Raw genomic sequence first — 22770 nt, forward strand, 5'->3', positions numbered from 1 at the left:
GATGTTTTAATGTTGTTTAACTTAACGTTAGTGTCTGTACATAACGTTCTTGTTTTAATGTTGTTTAGGCTAGGGTTTAACGTAACGTTAGGTTTTTAGTGTAACGTAACGTTAATGTTTCAATGTTGTTTAACCTAGTGTTTTAATGTTGTTTAGCCTAGTGTTTTAATGTTGTTTAACCTAGTGTTTTAAAGTTGTTTAACCTGATGTTGTATTGTTGTTTCGTCTAGCGTTATAATGTTGTTTAGCCTAGTGTTTTAATGTTGTTTAGCCAAGTGTTTTAATGTTGTTTAGCCTAGTGTTTTAATGTTGTTTAACCTAGTGTTTTAAAGTTGTTTAGCCAAGTTTTTTAATGTTGTTTAACCTGATGTTTTATTGTTTCGTCTAGCGTTATAATGTTTAGCCTAGTGTTTTAATGTCGTTTAGCCTAGTGTTTTAATATTGTTTAGCCAAGTCTTTTAATGTGTTTTAGCTTAGTGTTTTAATGTGGTTAAACCTAGTGTTTTAATGTGGTTTAGCCTAGTGTTTTAATGTGTTTTTTCCTACTATTTTGATTTGGTTTAGCCTAGTGTTTTAATGAGGTTTGCCCTAGTATTTTAGTGTTTTTTAACTTGACGTTAATGTTGTTTAACGTAACATAGTGTTTTAATGTTGTTTAGCCTAGTGTTTTGAGGTTGTTTAACCTAACTTTAGTGTTTTAAATGTTGTTTAACCTAACTTTAATTTTTAGCCTAGTGTTTTAATGTGGTTTAGTCTACTGGTTTAATGTTGTTTAATGTAACCTTCGTGTTTTTATGTTTATCATTGGGTAGTGTAATGTTTGTGTGTGTTGTTGTTGTGCTGTGCTTTTAATTACATCGATCTACCTAAATAAATGTCAAGGTTTACGCTTGTATCTATTGCTTGCTGCTGTTAGGCAGTGCTTTGGAAATATTTTGCCTCATAGCAATTTAAGTGATCATAAACTCATTTGATTAAAGAGACCATGATGATCTCTTTAGACTCCTTGACAGACCTTAAGAGGTCAATATTGTTTAAGTTATTTTATAATATTCCGGAATTTTGATCCAGTAAACAGTTGATGTCAAGTGAGGCACACTTTGCACTGTTTCTATCTTTTGACCTCCGTTTCTGTTTTCCAGAATGCGCGTGGACCAGGACAGTAGGCAGTCATGGTGCAGGAATACCAATCCCCTGTTAGGGTCTACAAACACCCATTCGAGCTCATCATGGCGGTGAGTTCTGTCATGCGCTTCCATTGCAGTTATTATTGATAACAACATGATTAAGTATGTGTCAAATGTTGAGGCATCAGGAAAAACATGGCAAACCTTTGTGCACTGTAATATTTGGGATACTGAAGTCTATACTTTGTACCTCGGAGGCCTCAACAGGGGACATTCCTGAAGTTTTGTTGCATAACATCTGGTGCAACAGTCGCCATACTGTGAGGGGAAAAAAAGCATGTAACCATTAAAACAAACCTCGCTCAGCATTTGGCCAGAGTGGTGTCTTGTTCATTCTGACACCCACCACCATCACTAACCGCTGATTGTAGTCAAGGTTTCTAATCAAAGATTTTTAATCGACATGCTCAACATTTTTTTTTTGTATCCACTTTCCCACATTTCTGTTAGGCAAGTGTTTTTTCATCACTCATACTTGCAGTCGAATAATGTAGCTATTGCCTCAAAAGGTCATGAAGTACCTAATGGCTATTTTGGAAGATTAAGATGTAAAATGGTGAAGACAATATAACTGTCAGCATGGAGCGTATATCACTTGCATATGATTCCTAACTCTTCCAAGAAGGGCTGGATGATATGACCAAAATTAAAAATATACTTTTGCATCAGTCGATACAACAGTTATTAAGATAGTAATCAGTCAATGTGTTAACACTAGACAAGGAAAAAATATCATTTGAAATGGCAAGAATTCCCACTCCCCGCTGATGTCGGCACCTACGCACATTTCTGAGCAATAGTTGTGCGAAGTCTATGAAACCAATAAAACGATTGTTCTGGAGGGGAGTGGGGCAGAGTCGTGGATAAAGAGGGGACTGTGGAGCCCTTTGAGAGTCTGACTGTGATGAGGCGCTATACATTATGTTACAGTAGATTCGTTAGACTGAGGCTTCTATCCAAGGTGCCTTGCAATAAGTGCATTCAACCAAAAGAAAAATGTCCAGAATCATGCAAGTGCATAAAATTTCTAAAACAAGCAGACTGCTCCAAGTGCTCCATTTTACAAAGCAGAAATGCCGATCTTTCTTTTATTTGAATGGGCCATGCTGCCGTCTGTGCAGATGAGGTTTCTGTGCAGGGTATTAGCTGTCCTGGTGTCAGTGGGGAGCTTGTTCCACTATTGCGATGCCAGGACCGCAAATATCAGAATGTTTTTGATTGGCAGCTGGGGTCCCATGTAAGTGATTGACTGGCAAGCCATTTAGCTGCGAGTGGACTCAGAGCTGCATGAGTGCACCTAACTTGGGGACAAACTGAATGACGCGTAGCGCAGTGTTGAGATAATACGACCTACTGCAGGAGTCTAAACAAGCAGTGTACAGTAAAACCACACCAGGGGATTACACAACGTGTTGAACCTGTTTAGAGAGCGTATTGTTGCTGTAAGCAATGAGCGAAGCACACCGGCCTCAGTATCCGTATTCAACCACAAGAAAGGATTCAAACTTCATGCACGCACAAACACACACGGCACACGCGCTTCGGAACATTCCGTTGTTCAACCACAGTTCCAAGATCAGTAGAATTTCTTACAAATGGAATTGATCGACGCTCACAGGATAAATGGAAAGGAGATTTAACCCTGTAATTTCATTTTTTTCTTTTAATACTGACCCTTAACAGCGAGTGAGTGCTAGCTCCTGGCGTCGCTACCTTTTCGACCTCTCTCCGACCCACCTGACCCCATCTGACCTCAGACCTGTGTGAATGTGGTTTGGCTTAGAAAGCATGGCGTAGCTCCTTTCTACAGACAGGAGTTGGCAACAGGCATCCTAGTGGGGAGGGTGTTTGACTCTGAGGTGAAAGGTTCTGGGTCCAAACGCCAACGTCCACAGCCTAAGCCGGAGGCATCCTTGAGCAAGATGCCTGACCCCTACTTGCTCCTGAGTGACATGTATCTGAATCCGTCATTAGTCATTCTGAATTACGATGTTTGCCAAATGAGTGAATGATACATAATTGCGGATATAACTATGTGTGATTTGTTATGACTGTATTCCCTGATTAGACAGTTTATTTACAGGAGGTTCTGGTCATTAAATACGAAAAACATCAGGACAGATTCTGACTGTCCATACATGCATAATACAGCCCTCGGCATACAATGTGTTGGCTAGCTCTCTGTCTACGGCAGCCAGGACATAACTGGCGGGCCGGGCTCCTACACGGTACTCTGGCCTTTGTTCCTCTGCTCCAGCGTGGTGGAGTGGAGAAAAGACGTCCTTGTGCTGTGATCAGGAGGGGGTAGCATTCACTCCTGGTGTCTGTTATACAACACCAGATATAGAAGGGCTTAAATCGAGAAGAAGTGTGTTTTTGGATTACATAAATAAGCGTGGTGGAGGTTTAGACTGATTAGACTGCCTGTGTGTTTTGCTCTTTAATGTTTAGAGGTTAGCTGGCTAATCAAATATTAAGTTTGTCTTGTGTTTGCCGAGCGATCAACAGGCACGGGACATGGGTTCTCCGGCTCTGACGCAGGGCGCTCTTCTCTCTGCGTTTAACGTTCACTTCAGTAGCTCCTTAGGCCCTTCTAGTTAACACACGTCTGTCAACAAACGTTGCGTGCCGGTGCTAAAGTTCAGAAAGTAATTCAACCGGTTGGGCGTGCGCTAATGTCGCGACTAGCACTGTCGGCGTAAGTTGTCCGGCACATCCATTCATGAAAAACTAACATCATCAGGTTTTGGAAGTAAATGTTTCACAGCCCAACAACAAAACAACAGAATGCTTACCCGGGACGGTGTTAACGACCCGGTTCAGCCTGTGTCCCTGCTTGCCTTGCATATTTTATTGTCACAGCAGTTTGGTTTTCTAGGCACACCTCAGCAGATGTTTTTATCAACAGCATTGAATGTCATATTTTAGATGCATGTCATTAATGTTAAGATGGTGGTTAGGATCCCTTCAAGAAGGAAGTTTACATTGTAGTTCCACTCCAGGATGGTCTGGCTGGAGGTCAGAAGTCCCTAGTCTCTAGACCACACCCGTGGCTTCCTACCGTAGTCATCACATGGTGCTCTGTGTTGTACAAGGCAGAGCGACGCTGGCCTCACCAAAACAGCAGCTGACTGAACTAATGAGGTCGGTGTGCAGTAAACCTGAACATCCACAAAGCATTAAGCAGTACAGTACACACTGTTGTGCTTTTAGCCCCGCGCCCCCACCCCGCCCTCCCCCCGCTCCTGCTGCTGCTTCAGCTGTTAAATTGGTTTTAGTCATGTGGTGCCAAACTCGCGTCCACCGGAGAAGCCAGGTTCAGTCTTTCGGGTTTGCATGGTTACTGATGTTGCTGTGGTCGACTGGCTGAACAAGTGTTGTGTGTCACGGTGAAGGCTGAATTCGTGAACCACCTGTCCACCAACTCCAGTTGTGTGATTTTACTTGGATAAATAGCAACCCCTTACCTTTTCATTAAATCGATGGTGTACTGCACAGGCACGATTCAGTACTCGTAGCTTGCTAATTAAGGTAGTCAACGTGCAAGCAATTGTGCAGTCGTAACATTGTTCAGCATAACCATGGTGGCCCAGTCTTGCTACCCTCTCTAAACTGTGTGGTGGTCAGCTCTTGCTGTCTCACATCAGGAAGGTGCTGGGTTTGAGGCCCACTACTGCCACCAGGAATGGAGGGTCTGTGTTCCAGGCCTTTCCACTCTGGAAAGGCCTTTCCACTCTGGAAAGGCCTTAGTGGAAATGTGAGTGGAATGTGTGTATGAACTCCCTGGTTCATACACACATTCACACACAGTGATGGCAGAGTCACCCATCTAAGGCGACGGCCAGCTCATCGGGAGCACTTAGGGTTAGGCGTCTTGCTCAGGGACACCTCGACACTCGGTTCAAGCTAGCAACCTTCCGGTTACAATTCAACCCGCTCTACCTCCAGAGCTAAGCCGACCCATCATCTGTGCTCCCGTTTCCCCCAGACTATTAACCATGCAAGACAACGACCCTGCCTTGCCCATGAGCGCGCACTACAAACAAGATTTGGTTCCCGGGCGCAATGTTGCGCCCGGGAACCAATTCTTGTTTGTAGTGCCCGTCCCTTGCTCATGGGAAAGGCAGCCCACCCCCTGCCCGCAGTGTGTTATGATGGGTTTAATGCAGAGAAGGTCTCCCCCTCTGGGGTCAATACAGTCCATCTACCTCTGCTTCAGTGTCTGAAGCGCGTGGTCTGCCCCCATTCCAGGCGTACGTCCGGCGCTTCCCCAAGTGCCCGCTGATCCCGGTGTTCCTGGACAGCGAGGTGATGAGTGAGACCCACAGCCCGGATGGGGCGGTGACGGTGACGGAGAGGCGCTGCATGGTGGACGTGGAGGCCCCCCGGCTCCTCAAGCGGGTAAGCCCTGAGTCAGCTCCGTAGGCAGGGTCTATCGCTGGAGGGGCACCTTCGATTCTGGGCCAGGGTTATAGTCCCTGGCTTTGGTAATCCCAAGGGTTAAATAATGTTACTTCTACTTAGTGTGTGTGTGTGTGTGTGTGTGTGTGTGTGTGTGTGTGTGTGTGTGACTTTGAGTGTGTGTGTGTGTGTGACTTTGTGTGTGTGTGTGTGTGTGTGTGTGTGACTTTGAGTGTGTGTGTGTGTGACTGTGTGTGACTTTGTGTGTGTGTGTGTGACTTTGTGTGTGTGTGTGTGTGTGTGTGTGTGACTTTGAGTGTGTGAGTGTATGACTGTGAGTGTGTGAGTGTATGACTATGAGTGTGTGTGAGTGTGTGACTTTGTGAGTGTATGACTTTGTGTGAATATGTGCGAGTGTGGTGTCTGTATTTTGCTACACGTACATATTTTGAAGTATTTTTCTCTCATTCATATGTCCTTGTCCTATGTTGTGTATCTGTGTGGTTAGATGGCGGGCGTGGACTACCTGTACTTCATCCAGAGGAACACTCTGAACCGCCGGGAGAGGACTCTGCACATCGAGGTCCACAACGAGACCTTCTCCAGCCGCGTGTTCGTCAGGGAGCTCTGCAACTACACGGTCAGACCCCCCATGCATCCTCTGGTCTCCTATAGCAACGTCTGAACTGAGCCCCATGCAGTCTCCTCTGCTCTGATATAGCTCCGTCTGAACTGAGCCCCATGCGGCCTCCTCTGGTCTCATATAGCTCCGTCTGAACTGAGCCCCATGCGGCCTCCTCTGGTCTGATATAGCTCCGTCTGAACTGAGCCCCATGCGGCCTCCTCTGGTCTCATATAGCTCCGTCTGAACTGAGCCCCATGCGGCCTCCTCTGGTCTCATATAGCTCCGTCTGAACTGAGCCCCATGCGGCCTCCTCTGGTCTCATATAGCTCCGTCTGAACTCATCTCATGCATCCTTTGGGTCTAATGGGTCCTCTGATCTAAGATAGCAACGTCTGAACTGAACTCGTGTCGGTTTATCTAATCATGTCCGCTGTAATCTACTCTAATCATAGTCGCCCAATATCTTATACAGTCCAGTGTTCACTCAGCGAACTGTATCTAATGTTATACATCATCAGTTTAAATCTCATTTCATTTTGTGCATCTTGGGTTCTCTTCTTACCTCCGATTTGATTTAAATGTAAACTCCTCTATGTTTATATCATACAAATACAGTATGTCTATATATTGTAATATTAGTACTTATAACTGGTCATGTCAGGGTCAGGAGTGTTCAGGTCGACCCAATATTGTCCGTAGGCCCCCCATTGACCTAATGTTGTCTTTGTGACCCCAGAGAACGAGGGGTGTGTTAAATTCATGACCTCATGTTGTCTGTGACTCCAGGTCCACCCAGAGAACGAGGAGTGGACATGCTTCGAGCAGACGGCCAGTCTGGACATCAAGTCGTTCTTCGGCTTCGAGAACTCTTCAGAGAAGATCGCAATGAAGCAGTACGCCAGCAGCATCAAGAAGGTACGCTTTGTCTGCAAACAGATCACAAAGTACATTTCCATGAACCTGAGGTGGGGCTTTTCTGAACGGCAGCGCAGGTGCACTTCTGAGGTTTGTTATGTCCACAGTGTTGACATAATGCGGCCTCTTCTTGTGGGTGTGGGGCGTGGGCTGTGTGTGACACATGATCCCACCAGCAGACACAACGGCGGCTTGTGACTGCTGAGAAAATGTCAGATTCGTTGGGCTTCCAGATGCACTAATTTGCTTTCTGAGAAGGAAATCCAAAATGCCTTTTGATTCTCAAAGCGTCTTTATTATTTGATTAATGTAGTATAATATGCCTAAAGGGGACATATTATGAAAAAAACACTTTTCCTGGGATTTGGGGTGTTGTTTTGGGTCTCTGGTGCTCCCACACACATACAAACTTTGAAAAAAGTCTGTACATGATTTTTTTTGAGTGAGATATGCATTTCTGAAAGTACCCTGCCTCCAGTTACCAAACAAGCGAGTCAGTTTCGGCGCCCCCTCCTACATAGTAAGGGGGCCCAGTTGAATATTACCTCCCACTTCCCCACTCTCCTCCATCAGAGCATAGCTAAGATTTTGTGGAACAGCGGACGAGCAGCTCAGGCGGGGGGAACTCGGCAGCAGCTCAGCTCCCGGAGTACGCCGCCGAAGCCCCCAATTCTTTTCAACCACGGCCGAGATATCCCCCACTAAGAGTATTTACTTGTTGTGAAAGTGCCAGAGACGTCATACGCAGTATTTATGTTTCCTAATTTCATCCAAGGCGCACATAGCTTTTGGCCGTTATATTAGATATAATATTATATATACCCATATATATAATATAATAATTATTATTATATAGATATAGAGCTCCAGGAGTCCGCAAATGGCAACAATCCCTTCTCCTCCATGATGTGGTTCAGTCTGACAGCTCATTGGTCAATGGGCAGCAGCTCATTTGCATTAAAGCTACAGACACAAACGGCACATTCTGAAGGGACCGAAACAGTGAATAGCGGTAGGCGAGATTTCTTTTCCTAAAAGCTATTTCCAGCAAAGGGCTTCAAAAACATGTTTTCTGGAACTCAAATACTATGTTTACTTGTTGTGGTGAATGTTGAATGGACTGCATTTATAGCGCTTTCCTAACCAGTGGCCACTCAAAGCGCTTTACAATGTTGCCGAAACATTCACACATTCACACACCGATGGCGGTGTCAACCACGCAGGGCGACAGCCAGCTCGTCAGGAGCAGTCAGGGCGTCTCGCCTAGGGACACCTCGACACTCGAACTAGCAACCTTCAGGTTAATAGCCAGCCCGCTCTAATTACCGAACCATGTTCCAACCTTGTACTGTGAAACACATCGTATCCCCATATTCCTTCCAACACGAGGAGGATGCGATAGAGTAGAGCAGTGGTTCTTAACCTTTTGACTTGAGGTGGACCACTTACTTGTCTTCTAGGCCTTTTGCTGACTGTCTCCTATGCAAACGGAACGATTGAGATGAATCCAAGTGCAGTGGCAGAGCAAAGAGAGGCGGCCAGGCAGAGGGAACAGTGGAGACGCAGAGCAGCGCTGCTTCTGCTCCCAGTGGCTTTATTGAGCCAACAGACTATCAATTGAAAACATGACAATGGGAAACGGATGTTTTGCACAGAGCGACACCATTTTTAGGAGCCATGATACTATATCACTGTATTTACAATATTTAAATTTATTCTAAACTATCTGTATTCTTTTTTCTTTGGTTGTATATCTGTTTCTTAAGAATTCATCACTGGATTTACCACCTCGCGTATCACCAGTGGTTTAAACCCACCGGTATATGTATCCTTTCCCATTAGCATCTTAGGCCGAGCCGAGTGAAACCATGCCGCGTTGATCAGCGTTTCCATGACCAATTAAAATGTGCCGGGCGGTGCCGAGTCCCTCCTGAGATGAACCATCTCTGTGATGGGCTCAGAGCCCGTCAGAGCCTCCTCCAAACGGGCCATAATAACGTCTGAACCTCTGTTTCCCTCAGATTCATGGACCAAACACTAAATATAATAATTGTACTTGTTTGAGACTCATTGTTGGCATGCATGCAGCGTACGGCCTCGAGTTCTCAACAGCTTTGTTCGTTTCGATCCTATAACTACATAATTATAAAGGGTTAGGTGGAAGTGCACCACAGTGATTTTAGTTTTAACACTTTCCCTTGAAACATAAATGGCTTGTTTGATTTTCATCCAATTATTCTTGTTTTAAAGCCTGGACGTGGAACAATACTTGCCCCTATTGGATCGCTGATATCAATATTCAATGTGTTTTTTTCCTAAGATCAAGAACATCTTAAGATTTAATGGCAAACTGAATATAATAATGTGTTGAGTCATCGACTCCAGACAAGGGCATCACCAGGTCAAAAAAACCCTCAAGCGGGTAGCCCTTTTGTACCGGAGATGGAAAACATAGAGAGTCCCTGGAAGGTTGTTATGAGTACATAGAGGTATGTTGATACCGTCGTCTCCATGCTAATCCAGTCCTCAGGCCAGTTCCAGCCGTTCCTCTGTGCCACAGCACAACCTCAGGGGGGAGACGGCTCTGAGCCCTGGTCCGGACCGACCTGAAGGGGGCGGAGTCACACCATGTGTCCTGTTTAGTTATGGAGATATAACGCGGAGGAGGAGGAGGAACTCGTTCAGAATGGATGCTCGTGTATTTCTACAGTGCGCAGTCTACACAGTGCGATTGAAAACCTTAGACACTTTTCAGAGTTTATTCTAAAAAAATCCTTTATATTTTTATTTATTTTATTCTTTAATTTTGGGTTTGCCAATCATCACCCAATTACAGAGCACCCCCCCTCCCCCCCCCCCCCCCATTTCCTCCCACAGGATTGGTCGAAACAAATATGAAGTGACAGAAAGCGAAACGACCCTTTCTCCCAGCTCTGAGCTCTTCAGCCTGTCGTCTAACCCCAGCCCCGGTCTCCCCTTCCAGGGTAAGGAGATCATCGAGTACTACCTCAGGGAGCTGGAGCAGGAGGGGGTCACCCACGTGCCTCGCTGGACCCCATCGCTCGCCCCCAAAGCAGCCCCCCTCGGGCGCCTGACTGCGCCCCCGCTCAGCTCCATCACCGCCAACACCACCTCCTCCTCCTCCGCCGCCACCGCCAACAGCACCGCCCCCTGGCCCATCTCTGTCCCCGGACCCAAGACCGGGGCGTCCTCCAGCCCCCCCGAACTACCCCCCTCCGCACCAGAAGGTGGGTCCCCCAGTGGGGGTAAGCGAGACGCTGGTCTCCATGACGACAGGTCTAGGGTAATAGGGGGTTACTCTGTTCATTTGAAATGTCACCCGTGTTTAACAAAACCAAAGGAGTTCTGGGTGGGGGTTTCGGCAGTGGTTGGCTCCCATGTAGCTGAAAGGTCCTTGTTTCAAACCCCGAACTCTGCGGTCAAACCCTCTAGCAACTTATTGGTGATATGTTTCAGTAATGTGTTCTCTGTGTGTTGAAGTTATAAAAGTGCGTTCTTGGGAATTGACCCCTACTAAATTCATTTAGAATACAAGGCCGTACAATTGTGTAGCTATTTGATTAGGGAAAGAAAACATAAAAATATAACCTTTGTGATCCAAAATTAAGATATATTCACTGCTCTCTTACTACTATTATAACCCTTTAATGCTATCCATTTTTCAGAGCTTCAACCGTTACTCACTAGTGAAATTGTGAGGATTACACTCTGATTATTGTGTTTGAGGAAAAAACTCAAGTATAGCAGTGAATATATTAATTCATTCTGGAGTGTAAAGGTTATATTTTAATGTTTCCTTTCACCATTCATAAGCACGGCACATAATTGTACGGCCTTGGTTTCTAAATAAATTCAGTATATTCATAAATGTGTTCAGTCTTTGTTTCACATTTGCATGTGACTCATTTGGGAGGTTTTCTATTGACGTCTGTGATTAGGAGGCCAAAATAAAATCCATCTTTTGTCCTGTGGATAATTCAAAGCAACGAGCCGAATGACCCAGTAAACACCAGCAAGACGCTCCCAACTTCTTGACTCTGTACCGCCTGACCCTTTATAAGTGGAGTTAATCGCTCTGTTGCTGCTGCACGAGTTTCATCGCACTGTAACCGTTGACGATCTGCCTGTAGACAAACTGGACGCCGACTACATCCGGCGTTACCTTGGCGACCTCACTCCCCTGCAGGAGAGCTGTCTGATTCGTCTGCGCCAGGGGCTGCAGGAAACCCACAAAGGAAAAGTGAGTGGTACCACACAGAGACAGACAAGCAGACAGCCAAACACTCTCCTGCCAGCACAATGCACTTTAATTGTAGTAATGCATTGGCTTCAAAGTGCACTTTATTAGCACCCAAACACGCTATAAATGTGGTGTTCTTCTTCCAAACAATCATCGCATAAAGGACAGAATTACACAGCTCACAGTAAAGCTGGGATAGTAATCTGTGTTTCACCCAGATCCTAGGATAAACTTTTATCTGGTCCACATTTTAAAAGATCAGTCTTGTCTGTGCACCTGATCTTAAACCACAACTAGCAGTAGTTTAAACCCACTCTACCTGCTGAGCTACCACTACTACTAGTAGTACCCCAGGTGGTAGAGCGGGTTGACTTGTAACCAGAAGGTCGCTAGTTTGATCCCCGGCTCCTCCTCGCTGGGTGTTGAGGCGTCCCTGAGCAAGACGCCTCACCCTGACTGCTCCCGACGAGCTGGCTGTCGCCTTGCATGGTTGACTCCGGCGTCGCTGTGTGAATGTGTGCATGAATGGGTGAACGTAAGGGGATATTGCAAAGCGCTTTGAGTGGCCACTGGGTAGAAAAGCGCTGGATAAATGCAGTCCATTTACCACTGAAAACGTTTCCATCGCATCGAGCGGTCCCCGTTGTAAACCCCCCCCCCCCCCCCATCCCCCTCAGATCCCCAAGGACCAGCACGTGCTGCGGTTCCTGCGCTCCCGGGACTTCGGCCTGGAGAAGGCCCGCGAGATGCTGTGCCAGTCGCTGACCTGGAGGAAGCAGCACCAGGTGGACTTCCTGCTGGACTCCTGGGAGCGCCCCGGCCTGCTGGCGGATTACTACACCGGGGGCTGGCACCACCACGACAGAGGTGAAGCTAGTCTCTGACGATTATAAATAACAGGCTGGTCATTTTCTGCAGTTCCAATTCATTATTTCATTTTCTCTGGATCTGTAAGCCAGTGTATTCAGTGTGTATTCGTTTGCATGGTCTTATCTTGGGTAGCACTACTACTGTGGTGTAACTCATTTAAATTTTAATTTGCAGTGCACAAACCACCTTTATTTGACACGTCTCTTCACTGGAATTTAGTTATCCCCACAAGGGCGTTGGAGTGCTTCCAGCTCTGCTAAAAATGATCACTACCACCCATCATACTTAAAACAGAACAAGACCCTAAAAGGAGTTTCAACGCGTTTAGTCCTCTGCCACGCGGAGCTGCCAGGCAGGGCGCTCGGTGGCTCGTCTGGTATGTGACCCGCCGGACTCTGAGTTCTGCCCTCACCAAGGCGTATTCGGACCCGAAGTGGAACTGAGAGCCACCGACTTCCTCCAACACTCGTGATGCTGTGGCTTTAAAAGTCGTTATGAAACATCATGTGCCCTTGCCTGTTGAACCATTTCAGAATTTAGATGGGACAAAATTACAAATGTTCGTGTTGAGACAGCCCTATTTTTAAAACGTGACAGCGCATATATTACATTGTTTGTGAAGAACTAGATTTAAATCGAGAACTTTTTCTGCTCTGATGCCGTTAACATCCCCTTGCATCCACATAATAGATGGTCACAAATGCGACCATTTTAGTCTAAGTCTTGATCTCTGCATGTAGAAGTTGACCGCAGGTGGGACTCAAACCTGGTACGCAGCGAGGGGTACTGCCTACATGGTTAGCACACTGTTGAGCCACTGAGCTGCTCATAGTGGAAACGCTTAACAGGTCAATAGACCAGGGTGGACTCTGTGCCAAATAGTTTTTGGGCCTGGTACCAAGGTCTACGTTAGTATCAGTGTGACCCCCATGTAGCAGATAACCCCCTGTTGAGTTCACTGGACCTGCGTCATCGGTCTCCACGGTGTGTTCCTCGGGAGCCCTCGTGAGGGATGGCTGGTCCGGGAGGCTCTCCCGCGCGCATCTCAAACACAGAGGCCTTATCCCTTGTGTCAATGTTGTATCGGAAGGAATCACATCTTCCGTTGGTCTCCTAGCAACAGCGTATGTTGCTTCCAGCGCACACAAAGGCCTACAGTACTAGCAGAGGCTGGGAGCCGTTTGGAACGTTTCCATGCCCCGCTGTTTCCGATCGTTTCCCTTCTCTCGAACATCACAAGTTCTCGTTCTTTACTATCTTTACTTTCGACGCCCAACTGTCGGAGTGCAGCTCTATACGCACTCGCTGCAGGCCGACACTGGTGATTCAGGAACATCTACATTGGCTAGTTTGTCTGTATTGAGTCTTATCATCAGAGCAGCGTTTCTTAACCTATGGGTCAGGACCCAGAATGCGTTGCGTTGCCTTTCAGTCGAAGGTGTGTTACAAAAAACCAAATGAATCACTTTCCCCCTGTCTTCTGAGTCAGTTTTCAGTGTGCGCGAATAGGTCCAACAATAGCAATTACCAATGTTGTGTCCCGAGATGAAACGAGGTGATGAACCCCTGCATTAAAAGGTTCTTACTGACTGCACAGTGCAAACAAGAGGATCACCCTCTGTAAATAGAGTCCAGAAACACAGCTCAACGAAAGTTCCCTTCCCTGAACTCTGAATGCAAGCGAAAAGCAACGCAAAGTGCATCAAGATCGGTTCTGTATTCTGAGGAAAAGCCTGTTGTGAGTCTGAAGCTGGAGGAACCAGCCAGCTCACATCTGCAGCGGGCCCCCCGGGGGGCCCCTGCTACAATGATTAGCCGTGGGCCCCAGCCTGCCATCTGTTGTGTCTGCGGAGGTAAACAGCGCTTGCTAATTGCCGCGGTGGGCACGGCTCCAGTGCTCCCCCCCGTCGCCGCCCCCGTCTGATGAAGACGCGATGGAGAGCTTTAAACGCCGTGACCAGCGGTGACACGGCGCTCGCTGGTTAACGGGTTCCTCTCCCTCCTCTGATTAGTCGCTCTGGAGGAGAGGGGTAGGCAGCATGTCGTTGGAGTCAAATGTCCGCTGGCTTTTGAGTTAATTAGACGAGCCACGGGCGCTGATTACATTTAGCCCGGCGCATCTCCCGCCTAATGCAGCTTCAGAAAGGTCAGATGTGTCTTTCAGAAACAGACATATATATATTTATAAATATATATATCTGTTTCTGAAAGACACATCTGACCTTTCTGTATAAATATATATATATATATATATAGCTGCCTGCCTGCTCAGAACCTGGAACTGATCCAAAGGATGTGAAAGAATTAAAATAATAAATAAATGAATAAATAAAGGACTCTGCAATAAAGATGACATACCATCTGTTAAGAGCATTTAATAGCCGTATGTACCCCCCCATCCCCCCCAGAGGCTCCAAGCCATCGAAGACTTAAACTCTTAAACACCCAGGATTTGACGGCATGCGTGACATGCATTCACGAAGTGGCAATGAAGTTCAAATAGTGCTGAACTTTTTCAAGGGGCCTGACGATGTAATTAGCGGGATCTAGTGTTATGGGAGTCTTCTGGGCTTCTGCTACATGTGCTTTACAGGGCATGCCTTACAACTATGTGAATTGAATAAATTTACATTTCATGCAATGCAAAAGCTTCCAAAACACTCTTTAAACGTGTTTCTTGATGGCTCCAGTGGAGCGGTCACTGAATACATGCTTTAAAGGTATGGTTGTTCGTGCAGACGCATTCCTGAGGGTGGGTGTGTATTCATAGGGTGTTCTCTGTGTGTGCTCTAACTGTGTGTGGTTGTGCGTACAAATGTTGTAACTGCGTGTGGTTGTGTGTTGATGAGGTTCTCTATGGGTTGTGTTGTAACTGTGTGTGGTTGTGCTTCCAGACGGCCGCCCTCTGTACATCCTGCGCCTGGGTCAGATGGACACCAAGGGCCTGGTGCGGGCGCTGGGGGAGGAGGGCCTGCTGAGACAGGTGAGTCTTTCTGCTGCATAGGACCAGCATGCACCTTTTCTCACTCCCAACATCTACCTGCCTGGAGACACCGTCGCTCACTCACCTGTACTGTGTAGACGCATTTCAATTCTTAAATACACAGATATACACACTTTGTCTTTGCTCTCGTAACTTAGGTTCTGTAAAGGTTCTGTAAAGATTAACCTAGGTTCTGTTTAGTCCTATCCCAGGTTCTGTAAAGTCCTATCCTAGGTTCTGTAAAGTCCTAACCTAGGTTCTGTAAAGTCCTAACCTAGGTTCTGTAAAGTCCTAACCTAGGTTCTGTACAGTCCTAACCTAGGTTCTGTAAAGTCCTATCCAAGGTTCTGTAAAGTCCTATCCTAGGTTCTGTACAGTCCTATCCTAGGTTCTGTACAGTCTTATCCTAGGTCCTGTGCAGTCCTATCCTAGGTTCTGTACAGTCCTATCCTAGGTTCTGTACAGTCTTATCCTAGGTTCTGTAAAGTCCTATCCCAGGTTCTGTAAAGTCCTATCCTAGGTTCTGTACAGTCCTATCCTAGGTTATGTACAGTCTTATCCTAGGTCCTGTGCAGTCCTATCCTAGGTTCTGTGCAGTCCTCACCTCGGTCTGTCCTTGTGTTCCCTCAGGTCCTGTCCATCAACGAGGAGGGTCTGCGCCGCTGTGAGGAGAACACCAGGGTGTTCGGTCGACCCATCAGGTACAAGAGAACCAAGTCCTCCCTGCTTATTGGTTTTGTGTTGGCTTTTCACAGCACAAAACTGTACAATGGGATTGGCAAGAGGCCAATCCCATTGCGGCCACTAAGCTAATGTATTAATACCATTGTAGTAGGTAGCCACATGCTACGCTACGCCACTATTTTAATACTAGTTTAGCAGGTAGCCAAATGCTACGCTACACTACTATATTAATACTATTTTAGTAGTTAGCCAAAGCTAGGCTACGCTAACACCTACTATAAGTCGCAATGAGTGCATAGCCCCGTGCTAGGCTAGGCTAACCCCGATGTCCGCTGCGTCACTGCTAGCTGCTGGACGTGCCTGGTGGACCTGGAGGGGCTGAACATGCGCCACCTGTGGCGGCCGGGGGTGAAGGCCCTGCTGAGGATCATCGAGGTGGTGGAGGCCAACTACCCCGAGACCCTGGGCCGCCTGCTCATCCTGAGGGCCCCCCGGGTGTTCCCCGTGCTCTGGACCCTGGTGAGACCCCCCCTCAACCGCCGGGTCAAACACCTTCACACAACGTCACCTTAACGTGAAGCCAAGTTTACACAGTCACCTTAACATGACTTTGTCTTATTATGAAGTCACCTTAACAAGACTTTGTCTTATTATGAAGTCACCTTAACATGACTTTGTCTTATTATGAAGTCACCTTAACATGACTTTGTCTTATTATGAAGTCACCTTAACATGACTTTGTCTTATTATGACGTCACCTTAACATGATGTCGCCTTATTATGACGTCAACTCTACATGGCTTCAACATTACTTTATTTTTTTTAAACTATGCTTTTGTGACGCATGTTAGTATAGCTCACCACAGATTTACAAGGTTCAACAGTTAGCCGTATAATGTTTTCGCCTGCCACTTGATATCCTGAACTACCAGGCCTGGAACAATGAGACGGCGTGATGCCGTGTACCTAATGAAACGGTCCTTGACCGATGAGATTCATGTTCCGCCAGGTGAGTCCCTTCATCGACGAGAACACCCGTAAGAAGTTCCTGGTGTACGCGGGGAACGACTACCAGGGCCCGGGAGGGCTTCTGGACTACATCGACAAGACCATCCTGCCTGACTTCCTGGGCGGCTCCTGCATGGTGAGGCGACGCCCACCACCCCCACGGGTGTCTAAATGCTTTTATCGTAAAGAACTAGTCGTCACGGGAATGGAGGGGGGGGGGGGGGAGACGACTTGGCAGGGGACACGCACATGCATAGACCAACGAACACACACACATAAACCAACACACAAACCAACAACCACTCACCGCGCATAAGCCAACACACACCTTTATCTTTTGCCTCTTCCTAGTCAGCCACTGGTTTATTCCGGTTATTATTTATCACATTGACATGCCAACAGGGATTGTCATAGCATGCTTCATAGCATAGCCTTCCTAGCCTCAAAAGCCAATCAACCCTTGTTTACTGTCTTGAAGCCACGTCTCTCTTGTGAACAGGAAGTCACTCAGTCAATTTCGCACCTCCGCCAGACTTTCACATCCTCCACACTCACTTCCTGTTTCCCCCGTGTCATGTGAAAGTGCGAGCTGCCAGAAGGAGGCGTGGTCCCCAAGAGCCTATACCGCACGGCGGAGCAGCTGGAGAGCGAGGAGAACCGGCTGTGGGCCGACGCCATCTACAAGAGCGCCAGCGTCTTCAAGGGAGCCCCCTACGAGGTATGATAGTACCCCACCTTTTCCACCTCATTTAAGACCCTCTACGAGATCCCCCACCTTTCACAAACCATCTAGCCCCCCTACAAGGTACCCCACCTTTTACACCCTATCTCCCACTATGAGTTACTCCACCTTTTACACTACCTTTACCCCACCTTTTACACACCATCTGTCTCTCCTCACGCCTTCATCAAAAGTGAGTGACAGTGAGTCTTAATGTGGTTCATAAGGAGCAGGTATGAGGGGTTGGGGCTTCTTGCATCGACTAGTCTACCCTGCGCCCTTTTTCAATGCACGCTTCAAACCAGACTGGATGGATCGCTAAACGGTTGTAGCTTCGGGGCAGGTATCAATGCTACGCTGAGCGTGTTGTGCAGCTTCACCGGAGTCTAAATTGGGTTAGCAGAGCTCCAGCGTCTGATGGCAAGCCAGGATAAATACAATGTGAAAGGAGAACTGTTTTAACACAAATGGCCTCATTCGTTCCCCAACCACCAAAGCACCTATTCCATGCTCGGCCAGTTCTTTGAGTTCACTTTAATCTTTCAGGTTGGCCTTACGCTGTTCTCAACCACCGTCTGTACTAGTCGAGTCCATCCTGGATGAATTCAGTCTATAAAATAGACCTCACCGCTGAACTGAATTCTGTTGTGGTTTGAGTACTTGCCGAAAGGTTTCTAGTTAGGTTCCGGTTCTTTTCGCTAAGGCCTGCAGTCTACCTGTGGGCATTCTTGAGAAAGATGGGCATCTTGCTCAAAGTTGCCTCCAGGTGGACCGCAGGGAATCTAACTAGGAACCTAACTAGGAGGCTAATGGGTCTGATGGACCTAACCTCTACCTGCTCCAAAATGACGTAGATTTAAGAGTGACTTTGGATTAAATGACTAGATAGTAAATAGAGTCATCTGATTAGTCAGATACTTGTCTCGTAACAAACCGCTAGGCCTCATGATTCTGACTCCTGGTCTGTGTTTATAGAAGTGAGCTCCGACCTTGAGGTGGTCATTCAGGTTAGTCCTGTAGTGCTTAATGCAAACACGCCGGGGGAGACGGCCGTGCACGTGAGGGTGGCCTCATGGAACCCGACCTTGGTGCTGATGTAATCACTGTGCCAAAGTTTACTGTTCTGTAAACAACTCTGCAGAGGAGAGATACAGAGGAGGTTATATCATCTGTCTTAGGAGCCTGAATGCTAGGGTTGATCCCCCGATACCGTGGAGTGCAGTGCCACCTGCTGGTAGAAATATATATCATTCCCATCTGTTGTATATCGGTTCAGTCGCTATCGTCAGGGAGGGGCAAGAGACTGGATATAAACATCCCTACCATCAGAGGGCCTTAAACCAGTAGGTTAGCTTACCTTTCAAATGCTTTGGTTTTGCAGAACCTGGTTTTCCTTTTGCAGAAAGTTCTGTGATTGTTAATGTCTCTGTTATTATATTGTAAACTTCATCCAAGTGGTTTTCCTGGTCCGCTTGCTCACTGAAGTCTCTGTCCACGTCCAAGTGAACTCTGGTTCTGTTCGCTTCAGATGCAACCTTGATGTGAACCAGATATCAGAGCATTAAGGGTTGAATGTACACTTTCGGACAACGTTTATTAAAAGGGTTCACTGTGATCACTCTCAAAAACACTAAATGATTCAGTTTTAAATGGGCTCAAGTTTTTATTTGTAGGAACAAAATGAAAAAAAAGCAAGATCATGCATAGTTGTGGCTGCTCCTTCTTCTGCAACAAGGAGTTGCAGAACAAGTCGATTGGACGGGAGTTTTCCCGTCCAATCGACAAGGGATGTGTTTGTTTAGTTTCCTTCCCCTTAAAAAGGCAACGCCTCACCAAATGAAATGTGAAAGTATCATCTTAACCCTTCGATCAGACTACCCAGCTCCAGGTGTGACGGCCCTGAGCGTTAAAACCAGCCTCCTGTCCTCTCCTCCCCCCAGCTGCTCATCGACATCGCTGAGGTGTCCTCGGTCATCACCTGGGACTTTGACGTGTGTAAGGGCGACGTGGTGTTCAACATCTTCCACTCCAAGCGGGCGCCCAGCCCCCCTAGGAAGGAGGCGCCAGGCGCCACCCCCTTGGTGGGCGGGGCCAACCTGCCGCTGATTGACAGGAACTGGACGCTGGGCCAGGACTACAGCAAGGTGGAGACGGCGCTGGCCTGCCGTGAGGGCGAGAGCGTCCAGGTACGTGGGGCCCGGGGTCACGGCGGGGGTCCGAAGTCCATTCTGACAAATGGACTTTGTCAGAGGAAGGTAGCTTTGGATAAATGTGTCTGCTGAACGCCCCGAATGTAAATGTAATGCCATGGTGACGGGTTCTATTCCCGTAGTAACTGCAGGGTGAGATTGAAGGTGATGGGTTTGAGTCCCTAGGGACTGATTGGTGTCACCAAGTCCTCATTGTTAGAGTGTTCCTCATGGTTGCTGTGAGGAACTTATTTGGAAGTGATTTTGTTTTCAGGACTTGGGATCGATTAGACCGTGTGCCTTTGGGAAATAAAACCGTCCGTTGCATTAAAGGCACAAAATCCTAATTATCTGAGCACTCAAGACAGTGAGGGCTTACCGTCCCACCAGTAAGCCCTCCTCTGTCCCTTCTCATCCTCAACCACACTCCCTATCTCACTCATTCCCTCTCTCACTCTTACCATCACTCAATCCCTCCCTTCTTCTCACTCTCACTCCCCCTGACTCCCACTCACTCACTCACTCACTCACTCACTCCCCTCCCTCCCCCAGGGCTCCCACATCACCCGCTGGCCCGGCTTCTATATCCTGCAGTGGCGGTTCCAGGGCGCTCCGGCCTGCACGGCCTCCAGCCTGCCCAGGGTGGACGACGTGCTGGCCTCGCTGCAGGTCTCCTCCCACAAGTGCAAGGTCATCTACTACACGGAGGTGCTGGCCTCGCAGGACTTCAGGTCGGTCCCACCACCACTGAGTGCTGCTAGCGGGATGTAGCCGCTAATACCTCTGCTAACAGGATGTAGCGCTAATCTTTCTGCTAACCGAATGTAGGCGCTAATGGGTCTGCTAACAGCCTGTAGCCGCGAATATGTCTGCTACCAGTATGTATCCGCTAATAAGTCGGCTAACCGGATGTAGTCGCTTATTGTTCTAACAGTGTGTAACCGCTAATACTTGTGCTAACAGCCCGTTACCGCTAATACGTCTGCTAACAGTAATATTCGCTACAATGTAGCGAATATTGTAGCCGTTTATACGTCGGCTAACAGAAAGTAGCTGCTAATCAGTCTGCTAACGGTATGTAGTGGCTAGTTGGTCTGCTATCAGTAGCTGCATATCAGTCTGCTAACAGTATGTAGCCGTATACATGTCTGCTAACAGTATGTAGCTGCTAATAGGTCTGCTAACAGTATGTAGCTGCTAATAGGTCTGCTAACAGTGTGTAGCCACCATCTGGTCTGTGGGATTCACCTCTTAATGCTCTGTCCCTCCCCTGGCGTTGGTCTTCTTTGGTGGGGAGAAATGAGCCAACAATTTCACGAAGCACAGGCGCATGTTTCTGATTAAACTGCGGGCTTACTGCATCTTAGACTTTGAGAACCACTGCCCTACTTCATATTAACGTCACCTTGTTGCTGCTCCCCAGGGGGTCCATGACCAGTCTGGAGTCCAGCCACAGTGGCTTCTCCCAGCTCAGCGCGGCCACCACCGCCTCCAGCCAATCACACACCAGCTCAGGCATATCCAGGTAGCATCTGACCAATGGGAAGAGAGCACCGTGAGGACGTGGACTCCTATTGGCTTGTACTGTGGACTTAACGAACACTTTTAGAATAACAAAATACTTAACACTTGACTATGGTTTCACGAATTATGATATTCAGCATTTAGTTTTATTGTTAATATAAATAATATGAATATATATATATATTTATATCCGAGTAGCATATTGTTGACTTGAGGGTTCCTGTATTATCACAATCCTTTAATAAACTTCTTCTTTGGCAAGCAATGGTTGACTTTAATTTGTTTAAAGGACAATTCAGGTGTTTTGAACATTGAGCCCCCTTTCTGGTTTGTCTAGGATGAAATAGAGTTGTTAACACCGACATTTTTAATATTGGTCCTGTCTCGAGTATTTGGCTAATTTCGATTCGCCCCTGCCTGCTTCACAATGGCTGGCTATGGGCATTCACAAACCTATCCTTAAAACACCCCTAAACGTTAGTTTTTAGAAATGCGAAACTCATCGAGTGTTTAGTGGTGTTCGTTGATGTTCCTCATCAAGTATTGTAGCGAAATACAGTTTCTGTCGTGTTTTATTTGGCATTTTGTAAATCTGCCTTTTGTAAATGAAACGGAAAGGGGGGTGGTTGTAGTCTTTTCACTCGGTTCCCCCAAGCCCCAACCACAGCGAGTTCTACCAGCAGTGTTGTGCCTGAACGCGTTCATTGAACGTTAGTTCATGAACTCGTTCATATTTTGGGAGAACGTGAACTGAACTTACTGTATTACTGCCTGATGAACGTTACTGGTGTCTGAACGGAACGCTCACTCGGTTTAACTTCGTTCAATAGTGGGGTTATTTGTTTATCAACACGGCGGATGCGTGCGCAGAATGAGAATTTTTTGACCCGTTGCCATGGTTATCTCCGTCTGGCTAATTTGCAGTTGCGGTGTTGTCAGCCTACTGTTACATTAAACTGTAATCAGAAAATGTGGTTATATGCTACAGACCCTATCATTTTTTTTTGTGCTTTATTGCGCATGCACATTAAATGCTTTACCTAAATACACAAAATACGCAGTTTATTATAGCTGAAAATAGCTACCTGACTGCTGTTATTTCAGAGTAAAAGTGTGTGTGTGTGTGTGTGTGTGTGTGTGTGTGTGTGTGTGTGTGTGTGTGTGTGTGTGTGTGTGTGTGTGTGTGTGTGTGTGTGTGTGTGTGTGTGTGTGTGTGTGTGTGTGTGTGATAAATATACCCACCCTTACTGCGTTCACACCAAAAGATGCAAAAAGTTGACGCGCAGCATGATCCCATTCAAAGTGAATGTAGAGACGCGTTGCTGCTTTGCTGCCGCAGCACTTGCTGCCGAGAAAACCGGCAGCAAAATTTGATTTGCGGCGCGGCAAAATCTGATTTGCA

At 47.0% G+C, this 22770-nt stretch overlaps 1 protein-coding gene across 1 annotated transcript in view; it reads left to right on the forward strand.

Annotated features, from left to right (window-relative positions):
- The window catches only part of LOC130396806 (SEC14-like protein 1), a 22739-nt gene extending 378 nt beyond the window's left edge, over positions 1–22361 (forward strand). Inside the window, exons 2-16 of the mRNA XM_056604801.1 lie at positions 1143–1235; positions 5439–5588; positions 6097–6228; positions 7000–7128; positions 10112–10376; positions 11280–11389; positions 12067–12256; positions 15154–15242; positions 15873–15943; positions 16274–16445; positions 16936–17070; positions 17518–17652; positions 19596–19841; positions 20397–20575; positions 21268–22361. Of these exons, the coding sequence (XP_056460776.1) occupies positions 1173–1235; positions 5439–5588; positions 6097–6228; positions 7000–7128; positions 10112–10376; positions 11280–11389; positions 12067–12256; positions 15154–15242; positions 15873–15943; positions 16274–16445; positions 16936–17070; positions 17518–17652; positions 19596–19841; positions 20397–20575; positions 21268–21373 (2172 nt within the window). The 5' untranslated portion in view covers positions 1143–1172 and the 3' untranslated portion in view covers positions 21374–22361. The remainder of the gene's footprint in view (positions 1–1142; positions 1236–5438; positions 5589–6096; positions 6229–6999; positions 7129–10111; positions 10377–11279; positions 11390–12066; positions 12257–15153; positions 15243–15872; positions 15944–16273; positions 16446–16935; positions 17071–17517; positions 17653–19595; positions 19842–20396; positions 20576–21267) is intronic.
- Positions 22362–22770: the final 409 nt, after the last annotated feature.

The sequence above is a fragment of the Gadus chalcogrammus genome, chromosome 2 (genome assembly GCF_026213295.1).
Source record: "Gadus chalcogrammus isolate NIFS_2021 chromosome 2, NIFS_Gcha_1.0, whole genome shotgun sequence".
Classification (NCBI taxonomy): domain Eukaryota; kingdom Metazoa; phylum Chordata; class Actinopteri; order Gadiformes; family Gadidae; genus Gadus; species Gadus chalcogrammus.